General features: G+C 39.0%; 1 protein-coding gene across 1 annotated transcript in view; it reads right to left on the reverse strand.

The window, feature by feature from the left end:
- Positions 1–465: 465 nt before the first annotated feature.
- ADAL (adenosine deaminase-like) overlaps positions 466–12713 on the reverse strand; it is a 26240-nt gene continuing 13992 nt past the window's right edge. The window contains exons 5-10 of the mRNA XM_006883209.1: positions 11341–11422; positions 9914–10040; positions 8344–8424; positions 5958–6096; positions 1253–1353; positions 466–660 (exon numbers count right to left, since the gene is read on the reverse strand). Coding sequence (XP_006883271.1) covers positions 466–660; positions 1253–1353; positions 5958–6096; positions 8344–8424; positions 9914–10040; positions 11341–11422 — 725 coding nt within the window. The remainder of the gene's footprint in view (positions 661–1252; positions 1354–5957; positions 6097–8343; positions 8425–9913; positions 10041–11340; positions 11423–12713) is intronic.

Here is a 12713-nt window from a genome sequence, read left to right on the forward strand (position 1 = left end):
TTTTTGTGTGCGTGTACCGTCAAATCAGATCTGACTGGTACAGGAGGAGATTGTCCCTCCTTTCCCGGCAGAGCATCTGGTGGATTCGAACCGTGCGCCTCTGGGATTGTAGTTGCAGCTCCTTGCCACTAGGCCACCAGAGCTCCCCAAAATCTGTACTTTTAAAAAAGTAATTTCCTTACAGTTTCATGATCACTATTGGAGAGAGATTGTTAGATTATAAAAATGTGTATTAAAGGTGAGATGAGTTTAGTTAGCAGCAAGTCTCTTCAGTAAGTAGCATGGAGATATGATATACTAGGCATCAGAGCTTGCTGGTCAATTAAATAAGTATGGAGCACCATTCAGGCCCATGATCCTTGGCTGCTTATGCTTCACAGTCAGTGGTGAGTGATTTAGTAAGTAGGTATTATAGGAAGATCTTGTTGCAGTGTGTAACTTGAAAGTTGCTTACCTCATTACACTTTAGAAGCATAACACTTGGGGCTTCAGGTGATTCCATTTCTTCCTTAGTTCAGATCTGGTGCCATCCGAAGCGAAGATATAGTTGATGGAGTCATAAGACAGCTCCCACACCTGAGACTGGGTCAAATTAAATGTTTCTGCTGCTAGCTGGTACTCTTGAGAAAGGTGTGTCGCAAAAACACCCTTATCGTCAGTCTGCCAGTGTAAGCAAGAAATTTTCAAATGAATAAGAAAAATGTTTTAAAACTTTTTGGTTAGGTCTCATTTTCCCATTTAGCATGTTTTATCCGACTGGTAGAGTCAATACAGGTGCCAAATGCAACAGACTTGTTTATACTTTTAAAAACACCAGAGTAATGGTTCTCAACAGTGGATGTATATTGAAGTCACCTGGGCTCAGGATGAGCCCAGATCAAATAATCACAGGAACTAGATGCTGAGCAGTATTTTTTTTTTCCTTTTTGTTATTTTGTGCGTGTACCGTCAAATCGGATCTGACTGGTACAGGAGGAGATTGCCCCTCCTTCTCCAGCAAAGCATCTGGCGGATTTAAACAGCATACTTCTGGGCATGTAGTGCAGCTTCTTGCCACTAGGCCACCAGAGCTCCCTGAGCAGTATTTTTATTTAACGCTCTGTCTGGTATAATCCTGGGCCATTTCCTATAATGCCAAATCAGAGTCACCCTACCCTTTGTAGCCTCTCATGCCCAACCCTTCAGCTGTAAGGTGAGCATCTGATCTAATGTACCTCAGGCATACAAATAAAAGCAAAATAGAACTGCTTACACAGATCACAGAAGGATGGGCAATGCTGTACCAGAATCCAAAATGATGTTGCTCATAAGATGGGACCGTCTGACTTTTGACATTTGAGGTCAAGCAGAGTTCTAGATGAAAGGAAAAAATAAATATCATATTAAAAATAGGTAAGTCATTCCACAGTAGCCAAACAGATATAAAAGGAATTTTTCTAAACCACAGTAAATGTAGTTATTTTACAAAATTGACTTTAAAAAAAATACAACTTAATAACATTGATTACGTTCTTTTAGTTGTGAAAACATACTCACTGTCATCAAGTCAGTTCTGACTCACAGTGACTCTTCAGTAGGTTTGTGAGGCTGTAAATATAATTGACTAGACTGCTGGTGGCCTAATGGTAAAAAGCTGCTATGCAATCCTGACGTCATGTGGTTCGAATCTACCAGCTGCTTTGTGGGAGAAGGTTGGGCAGTCTCCTCCCATGCAATTAACTACCTCTGAAAACCCACTGGAGGGTCAGCTAGGTGTCATTTCTGACTGGACAGAACACAACAACAAATCTCCTATAGTGGATCTATTGGTGCAATCTAACTGCCAGAGATGCACAGCCTTTGGTTTGGCAGCACAACTTGCTGTGGACAGAAGAATCGATGCCTATGAGCTGTGGTGCTGGAGAAGAGTATTGAATATACCATGGACTGTTGAAAGAACAAACAAGTCCATCCTGGAGAAGGTGAAACCAGGTTATTCCCTGGAGACAAGGATTTTAAAGCTCCATCTGACATACTTTGGGCATGTTACAAGGAGGGACCAGTCCTCGGAGGGGACATCATGCTTGAAAGGGTTGAGGGACAGCACAAAAGAAGATGACCTTGGTTGAGATGAAATGACTCAGTGACTGGGAAAATGGGGATATGTGTGTCAGAGACAATGAGGATGGCTCTAGACAGAGCAGGGTTCAGAGCTTTTGTACATAGGGTCACTATGAGTCGCAGGCAACTCAATGGCACCTAACAACAACAACAACATGCTACTATAGCTCCCTTACCATTCTCACTCTTCTGAGTTGTTCCTCTTCTATGAACATAAACTCACTGTCCTCTAATGTTCTGTCTAGGGAGCAAAAAACAGAACATAAGGGCACAGGACCCTGAGTGTCTCTCTAAAAGGGCCAGAGAGAGCAAGAATAGCACAGCCCTTTACTGCCTCAGAGTAGAAAGCACATAAAGAGCCCAAAGCGCAACCCCATGGTGCAAGCGGTTCATTTATTCGTTGTTGACTCACAGACTCAAAAGCTGTGGCACTGAGAATGGGGTTTATTAAAGGAAGTAAGTTGGAGAGTAGGGGAGGCAGACTATCACCCAATACAAATCCAGGGTTTAGCCCAGCAGTCCCAAGGCACAACTCCTCAATTAGTCCAGGCTCCTGTTTCAGCTGAGCAACACAAATTTTTAAAAAGCCTCTGGTTTCCTCAGTTACCAGCAAGGTTTGCCTCTGAGCAGTTATAGCTCAGCTTCTACTCAATTATCTGGCAAACACAGCAAAATCTTTAATTGCCTTTAATTGTGGCCTTTATCTCCAGGCTTCTCTGGTTATACTTTGCCACAGTCTCTCCACCACCATCACTGGGGTCTCATCACCAGGGTCTCGTTCTCAGCAGGCTCTTGCTCCAGTCTCCCTCAAGTCTTCTTGCCCAGTGTGGGAAGCACTCTCTCTATTATCCTCGTCCCATAGCTGTTGATGATTTATACGGTAAGTGTCTATAGTTAAGGTGATTGGAGACCAGAGGGGACTAACATAATGGCTTAGAAAAGCCAATTTTTTTAATAGTCATTTTTAGTAATATTACAAGTAAATTTATTTTGAGTCATAGTGAAAAAAACTTGGGCTTAGTTTTTTTATAATTTTCTTCTTTCTCTCTCTCTCTCTCTCTTTCTTTCTTTAATTTCAATGAACATCTACAGAGATTTTGGAATTCCATTCATTCATTGTTGCTCTTTTCTCCCCGCCCACCCTAACCCCACCCCCATTCACTTCTCTCCTTGAAAGGCAAAAGAAAAACTCCTTCACTGGTACACGATGCCCCCCCACACTTCCCAACCCCACACCCACCCCAAATATAATCCACTCTGCAACCCTTATTCCGTACAATTTTTAAGCTAATGCCACATGCTCCTATCTAGTCTTTTTAGTTGCTTGCATCAGTTTGATCCAATATAGATTTTAAGAGACTACAATGCTCAGAAAGACATTTCTGACATTCTTTATTCATTCATTGCTGATAAGTCAGAAGTGACTCACAGCTGACTGTCTACTAGATTTTCTGAGGCCATAAATCACATGGGAATAGACTGTCCATCTTTTTCTCTCGGAATCACTGGTGAATTTGAATGGCCAGAGAAGTATGGCTTTTGGGTTAGCAGCTGTAATACTACACTATCAGAGCTCCATGGCATTCTTTATTAATTAAGTTAAAATATTGTTTCATTTTTAGGGGCTTCCCCCCACTTAAGATTAAAAGATTATTTTACTGTAGTACTTTCAGGAATTAATCTAGCCCTTGTTGTTGTTTTTTTTTATTTCTATTATTATTATTAATTTTAATGAAAATTTACAGTGACTTTGGATTTCCATTCATTCATTGTTGCACTTTTCTCCATGCCCAGCCCTTTACCCCCAATTCACTCTTCTCTTTGAAAAGCAAAAGAAAAATTCCTTCATTGTTATAAAATCTCTCCCCCCAGGTCCACTCCACTATACAGCCTTCGTTCTGGACTCCAGTTATGACAATACCTAAAACTAAGGAAAAAAAAAAAACCTAAGTAAAAAGAAAAAAAGCTCATCTAATATGAATTGAAATGCTATAGTTAAGAAATAGTGTATACACATACACATATTTTTAAATAGCTAAAATTCATAAATTGATTATTTATTAAGATATTTTTCAGTAAATTGTTGCTTTCCCTCTTCAGGCAGGCTTCCCTTGACAAGCCAATTGAAAGTAGTTACCCAAACATTATCATATCAGTCTGTTTAATATTCTTCATAGAATTTAAAAATACTTTCTTAAGTATTTGCTTATTGAATATCTTCCTTCTACTAGAATTACGTTTTTTGAAGAATATAAGTTCTTTGAGGAACAAATAGATAAAACCATGTCTATTTTGTTTCCTGCCCTACTTCCCACCTTGCTGAATCAGTAGGTGGAACAGAATAAGTTCTCTGTAAATCTTGTTGTTAAATTAAAAAAGTGTCACATATATAAATGTAAACAAATAAGTTTACCTATCAGTCACTTACTCATTGCTTCTAAATCGGAACATCCTTATAGTTGACCTGCCACCGGGTTTGAAGAGGCTGAAAGCTGCACAGGAGATTGCTCATCCTTCTCCCATGGCGCAGCTGAGGGATTTGGACCACCTGCCTTTGGGTTGGCAGTGCAACTCCTTACTCACATACAAAAATATATTTGGAATTTTTCATAGTTCTTACTGTAAAAGAAATGCTATATATTTCCATACAATATGTTCATCATCTTAATGTCATTTCAAAATATTACCAACTGATTGATCTGACTTACAGTGACCCTCTTTTGATTTCCCAAGGCTGTAAATCTTAATGGGAGGAGAATGCCCAACTATATTCCTTGAAACTGCTGTTGGATTTAAACCACCAAAGACTTGCAGTTTCTGACTAGCAGCACAACATGTTACAGACTATATCACTAGAGTTCCTTTTTCAAAATACTTTTGTTGTTGTTAGGTGCCATAGAGTTAATTCATTGCAACCCTAAGAACAACAGATCTGATCCTTGTCCTATCCTGTGCCGTCCTCATCATCTCTGACACACTTGAGCCCATTACAGTCACTGTGTCAGTCCATCTGGTTGAGGTCTTTCTATCTTTTGGGGACCCTTCACCTTTTTAAAGCATGTTATCACTCTCCAAGGGATAGCCTTTTTCAGCAACATGTCAAAAGTATGTGAGACAAAGCTTTGTCATCCTTGCCTCTAAGTAGCATTCTGGCTGCACTAAATGACTCTTGTTGTTAAGTGCCATCGAGTCTCCTGCGACTCATAGCAACCCTATGTACAACAGCCTTAAACCCTGCTCTATCCTGTGCCAATCTTACTGTCTCTGACATACCAAACCTCGTTACCCCAGTCACTGAGTCAATCCATCTCAGAGAGGGTCTTCCTCTCCTGTACTGTCCTTCCATCCTTCCAAGCATGACGTCCTTCTCCAAGGACTGGTTCCTCCTTGCAACATGTCCAAAGTATGTCAGACAAATCTTCAGAATCCTTGACTCCAAGAAGCAACCTAGCTTCACCATCTCCAGGAAAAATCTGTTTGTTCTCTTAGCAGTCCATGGTATATTGAATAATTTTCTCTAACACCACAGTTCAAAGGCATCAATTCTCCTTCTACCATCCTTAGTCATTGTCCAGCTCTCTGATGCTCTTATTCCTTCAATAAATATTTACCAAGTGTGAGACACAGTTATAGGCCTGGGGAATGTAGTAGAGGACAAGAAAGAGAAGGTCTCTTCCCGGATAGAACTTCTATTTTAATGGGAATAAAAACATTCTTAAATGAGTCTCAGAAAGCACACACATCATGCATTCTTTCTTTTCTTCTCCTCATCACACTGATCCCCATAAGCACAGCCCATCTCTACCAATTATTTGCAACCTGGAGGACTAGAAGGCAGAGACTGTCTAATACCTTACCTAGTGGTATCCGATGTTGCCTCACAAAATCCACCAGATCCAAGGATCCTCCCTCAGAAGAGTTAAGAAATGTCCCATGTCCAATTCTGTCAGGAAGCAAATCCAGGAGAATTTGTGTTTCTTTCACTTGGTTTGGAATCTTTTTTTTTAAGAGAAAAAAGAGGGTGAGAATGAGACCAGTGACCTCTTCTCGTAGTCCTTCACACATTTCCCCCTTATAGCCAGGTAGTATGTCCCTCCGAGTAGCTACTCCTCACTTTATGTACTTAATCTTTTCCAGCATTTTTCTTCACCTTTTACTTTCCCACTCATTCCCATTATTCTTCTAGATTCCTTTCAATGATAGTAATAATAACTCTAGATTTAATAATACCACTCCTGTTGAGTTGATTCCAACTCATAGTAACCCTCTATTGGGCTCCCAAGCCAGTAAATCCTTACAAGAGGATACCTCCTACCTTTCTCCCTCAGAGCAGCTAGTGGATTAGAATCTGTGACCTTTCTGTTAGCAGCTCAATACATAATGCACTATCCCATCAGAGCTCCTTCAGATTCAGTAATAATAAACACTTATTAAGACTCTGTTGTTGTTAGGTGCCATCAAGTTGGCTATGACCCACAGTGACCCTATGAACAACAGGTCTTAACCTTGCCCTATGCTGCACCATCCTCATAATTTCAAGAACCTACTCTCTGCCTCTTCACAAGGACTATCACTTAAGCACCACAGGAGAAGACACAAAACTAAAGGTCTCAAAGGACAAGCAAAATTTGATGCTATGCACAAAGACCTGAGGTCACAGTAGCATACATTGTTCACTGTATCAACCAGTCTCTTCAATAAAGCATTAGGTGGGTGTATAAGAAGCAAATGCAATGTGGGGGTGGCCAAGTATGACTTTTACTTGCTTCATAAAGGGGAACTGTTCCTATCAATAATATCCATGTTGTTGTTGTTGTTATGTGCCATCAAGTCGCTTGCAACTCATAGAGACCCTATATACAAGAGCCCTAAACCCTGCTCTTTCCTGTGCCAACCACACTGTCTCTGACAAACCTACTCCCACTATCCCAACAACTGGATTGATCCATCTCATCAAGGATCTTCCTCCCCTGCGCTCTCCTTCCACTCTACCAAACATGATGTCTCCAAGGACTGGTCCCTCCTTGCAACATGCCCAAAGTAAAGCTTCAAAACATGCCCAAAGATGAAGCTACAGAATCCTTGCCTCCAAGGAGCAGCCCAGCTTCACCCTCTCCAGGACAAACTTGTTGGTTTTCCTAGCAGTCCATGGTATATTCAACACTCTTTTCCAGCACCACAGCCCAAAGGCATCAATTCTCTTTCTATCATCATTCCTTGTCGCTGTCCCACTCTCCAATGCATAGCACGCAACTGCAAAGACTATAGGCCAGACCAGGCACACTTTAGTCTCCAGCCTGACGTCATTGCTCTTCAGTACTCTGGAAAGGTCCCTGACAGCTGACTTTCCCAATGCAATTCGTCTCTTGATTTCCTGGCTGCTGGTACCAAGAGTGTTGACTGTGGAGCCAAGCAAACTAAAACTGTTAACTATCTCAATCTCTTCACCATCCATCCTGATGCTGCCAATTGGCCCAGTGATGAGAATCTCTGTTTTCTTGATGTTGAGCTTCAACTCATATTGAAGGCTGTATTCCATAGCCTTCTGCAGCAAGTACTTTGAGTCCTCCTCAGTTTCAACAAGCAGGGTTGTGTCATCTGCATAACGCAAGCTATTGATGAATCTTCCCCCAATCCTCATGCCACATTCCTCCTTGTACAGCCCAGCATACAGGATGATCAGTTCTGCATACAGATTAAAAAGGTATGGAGCATCCCTTTTTATATGTATCCACAAGCATATGCTTAAGAAATTGACTGTTCTCCACCCTGATCTGTGTAGTATCTGCCTGAGCTCCCACAGCCAGGGAGCTGGATGGAGTTAAAGGAAGGCATACCAAGCCTCACAAAATGACAAAGAGGAACCGTTAGGTTTCTTCTACTGTAAGAACACATGAGATGAACAGATACTTCTCAAGGGGTCAGCTTGCCAGTGACTAGGCAGATGATAAAAATTCAGGCATTTTCTCTATCAAGATTTCATTAACCTCTTTTAATCCAACACTGGGCCATGAATCAGCAGCTACTTCATTGGTCATAAAAAGATACAAACAGCAACAAAAGATACTAAAGAAAGTTGTTTTAAGGGAATAAAGTAAATTATTTTAACTTAGAATAGAGATATTTCTACTTTCTCCTTTTAAAAATGTTTTCTTAAGCTACGTTTATTGTCAGTCATTTAAAAATGCTACTACTATTTTCCATGGGAGTTTGCACTCTCCAGCCTAAGACAGTATTATTTACCTCTGAGAGATGCAACGCCAACTTCAGACCAGCTTTCTTAGCTTCCAAAAGAGGTTCCAAGAAGTCTTTTGCTTGTCCCGCCTTGAAGAAAAAAGGTGAAGATGCATGAAAATTCTAACAAGCTGAGGAACGAGGTACTCTTTTCCAATAAGCAAAAGAATAAAATGACAGCAGATTGACTAACACATTTACTAAAATGTTTATGAAATACCTACAATGTTGTAGATCCTTGGGGGAATAAACAGCTGGTAAATTCTTGTCCTTGGGAATCGTAAGTGTCAGTGAAGTCGATCAGCTAAGCTAGGTGTGTTGTTAAATGTCACGGACTCTGTCTCCTCATGACATCAAGTATAACAGACTGAAATACTGCCCAGTCCTGTGCTATCCTCACAAATCTTGTTCGGCTGCAGCCACTATGTCAACCATTTTATTAAGAGTCTTTCTTTTTCACTGGCCCTCTACCAAGCATGATGTCCTTCTGCAGGAATTAGTCTCTCCTGATAACATACTCAAAAGAATGAGAGATGAAGTCCTGCTATCCTTGCTTATAAGAAGCCGTTACGGCTGTACTTTCTGCAGGATAGGTTTTTTTTTTGTTTCTTTTAGCAATTATAAAATTTTATTTCTGGAAGGAACCTAGAGTTCTATTATTTCGCTTTTATAAAGAAACATGGCTGGGGGGGGGAAGACATTATATGGCCAAATTAATGTAAATAAAAGATGAAAATTCACAAATTAGGAGAGAGCTAAGGCTAGACCACTGGTGTGCTGACTTCCAGTTCAGCGTAGAGACAGCCCTTCTCTGCTGCAGTCAACAGTGGGGAAGTGGCTCAGAATGGAGGTTTTACATATTCTCCCATGTACTGGTCCCGGCATGCCTAAGGAGAACTTATCTCTTCTACAAACCTTCGTAATCATTAAAGTTTTTTTAAATGCATAAATGAGAGTAAGAGGGGGAAAGGACTGAAATTTAGACAAATGTATATGAATAAGTTTCATAATTCTCTCTAATCCAGTGGTTTTAAACAGGGAGGAGATTTTTGTTCCCCATCCCCAGCTTACCGCACCCCAGGGGACATTCAACATCTGGAGACATTTTTTGGTTGTCACAATTGAGAGGGTGCTACTGGCAATTAGTGAGTTAAGACCAGGGATGCTGTATAAGCCACCCCACAATAGTGAACTGTCTGGCTCAAAATATTAGTATTGTTACATCTGAGACACTCTGTTTTAATCTGAAACTTGAGGCCAGCCAAAGGTTCTCTAAGATAGTTAAGGTAAGCCCTAATGTCCTAAAACATCCATTAAATTAGTTTCTCTCCTGTGTATGTAAATGGGCATCAGCATTGTTTTTAGAAGAATAGCTCTCAGAACTTGGGTTAAGAGCTTGGGTTAAAAAAAAAAAAAGAGCTTGGGTTAAGAACGTAGGTAGACAATTGGAACAGCCACGGCAGAACAGAGTGTGCTGTACTCCCTAAAGAATATAGGATGCTCCAAGCTAATCTTTATCCTATTAATATTCTACCTTTTAGAAACAAAATATATTTAGGAACATATATTAGGAACTTACCATAGGATCTCCACTGAGGTCAAGGCCAAGGACTGTTTCATCAGTAGAAAGGAAGAAATCTTCAGCAAGTTTAACAGTCTCCTTAGCTACTGAGGGCCCACCTCTTCTGTCAATGGCTATCAGATATCTTCAATACATAAAAAAAAAAAAGTAAAAAGGTGATTTTTCTAGTTGGTAGAGCCAAAGGAAGACTAGCAAAGTGAAATGTGGTTCCAGAGGACAAAAACTCTTTCAAGCTAATTGCACTGAAAGATTGTAAAGTCTCTGCTTTTATTAGCAGAAAATCAAAGCTTACAGTAAAACATGATCTCAAAGGGTAGGTAAATGTTTAAACATATGGAACAAAGCATAGATAGACATGAACAGTTTTCAAGAAAACATCTGTGTACTCATGAACAAGGTCTTACTACACTCTTAACAACCTTATCAAGAACTTTAGAAAATAGTCTTTGTTTAACAGAGAACTTCCAGATTCCTTTCACAGTGGTACATGTTCCAGGAAGTCTGAGACTGTTTTCAGTCCCTTCTGTTCTTGGCATTCTTTGCCTGCTTTCAGGTATTGTAGCCAAGTCCTTTCACACATACTTCATGGCCACTAGTAACCCTAGTGAACTAGAATGACTCTACAGGAAGGAAATTCTTTTGTGGTATGAATTGCAGATCAGCTTGTGTATTTAATCCTTTATCAAATTATTTAGTGTAATTTTCATACAATAAAATTCACTCAATGCAAGTAAATAATTTTAAGAACTCTAACAAATATATATCCTCTCTTGCCTACTACCAAAATAAAGATTATGTATTATTTCCTAAAGCCTTGTTAAAAAAAATTAGTAGAAAATTAATACCTGGTAGACTATATGGAATACATCTTTCTAGAGAAAGTATAGCCAAATTACAAAATGAATTTTACTTTTCCAGAAGGAATAAGTCACATAAAATATCTAGTAACTATGGCCTAGTTGTGCTGCCAACCAAAAGGTGGGCTGAATTCACCAGCCATTAAGTGGGAGAAAGAAGAGCAGTCTCCTCTCACACAATTTACAGCCTCTGAAAATCCTCAATGAGTAGGTTCTGTTTATATTCGCAATTATTGAATTTTGTCATTGTTCATTTCTTTTTCTTTTACTTAAAACCAAAATAAGGTCCAAATATTGTGTTGGTCAATGTGTCTCTTGAATGTCTTTTTATCCATAGCTACTCTTTTTTTTCTTGATATTTATTGGTTGAAATAAATTAGTAACTGCATTCTCATCTATAGATAAACAAGTTATAAAAACTTTAAATGATGCTCTATTTTCTGTTGGAAAGAGAAATCACTATGGCCTGATTTATCCATTATATTCATGACCCAACGGTAAAATTTCACACTCTAGTTTGTAAAATAGTTAACTACAAAGAATATGAACACAATGAATGTTTCTTACCTAACATCAATGTCTAAGTTTTCTTGTTTGGACTGCTTAATACCCTCAAGTATAGATTCCACATAAGTCTTTTTAGTCATTCCTGGAAAGGAGGCACAGAATATGTATGGAAGAAGATTAGCAACTATTTTCTCCTTCAACATCAATATTCTTATATGCATAATTACATTTTCATGTTAGGTTATTACTAGTGCACAGGTGAGTTTTGCTGTATTTTATTAAATGCTAATAAATTTCAAAAAACAAAGTATTAGAAGACTATACACATGCACATATACACACATATATACAAAAAGAAAAAACAGGATCTATTTTTCTATTATTGTTCTTGTTGTTGTTAGGTGCTGTCAAGTCACCTATGATCCACAGCAACCCCATGAACAACAGATGGAAATCTTGCCCTGACCTGCACCATCCTCACAATCACCACCCTGTTTTGAGCTCAAACTGCAGCTCATTAAGGGTCATCTTCTCATTTGTGGACACTCTATTTTTCCAAGTGGAAAGTCTTTTTCCAAGACTGGTACCCCCTGAAACAGGCCTGTGGTATGTGAGAGGAAATGTCACCATCCTTGCTCCAAGGAGCCCCTTGGCTGTGTTCTCCTGGCAGTCCATGGTGTACTCACCACTCTTTAACAAGAGTAGTACTCTTCTTCAGTCTTGCTTCTTTAATCCAACTCGTACATACAAATAAAGCAACTGAAAATACAAGGGCTTGGCTTGGGTACTCTTTAGTCTTTAACTGGTATCTTTGTTAGCAATATAAAAAGGTCTTTGTGCCACAAATTAATATACACAAACTTGTTTATTATAGCATTACTTACAAAAGAGTATATTTGGAAGCAACCTCATTGTTTATCAGTGGACAAATGACTAAAGAAACTATGATACATCCACACAATGAAAAACTATCAGGAAATAATGAAATACTGTACAATATAGATAAATCTAGAACAAATTACCTTGAGTGACACAAGTTAGTCACAAATAATAATTATGGTATAAAGACCACTACGAGAAAAAGTTAAGGAAAGGTTTACAAAAGGATAGAATCAATGTTGGGGACTAAACGAGGGAAAAAGGAGGAGTAAACATTAATAAACAGAGAAGCTGCATGAAGGGAAAGGCAATACACAATAAGAGGCTGACTAGACATTGTAATTAAGTACATTATAACTAATGAATATAAAATAATGTATATAATCAATTATAATTGTTACAAAACAAAATGTCTTAGTGACTGTATGAAAAACCAGTATGATTTGTAAACCTTAATTCAAATTAAAAAAAGAAATCAGTAATAAAAAAGGAAGTCCCTAACAGCAGATTTGCCCAAAGCAACACATCTTTTGACTTCTTTTTTTTTTTTAAAG

The sequence above is a fragment of the Elephantulus edwardii genome, unplaced genomic scaffold (assembly GCF_000299155.1).
Source record: "Elephantulus edwardii isolate Elephantulus edwardi_28Jun2011 unplaced genomic scaffold, EleEdw1.0 scaffold00026, whole genome shotgun sequence".
Classification (NCBI taxonomy): Eukaryota; Metazoa; Chordata; class Mammalia; order Macroscelidea; family Macroscelididae; genus Elephantulus; species Elephantulus edwardii.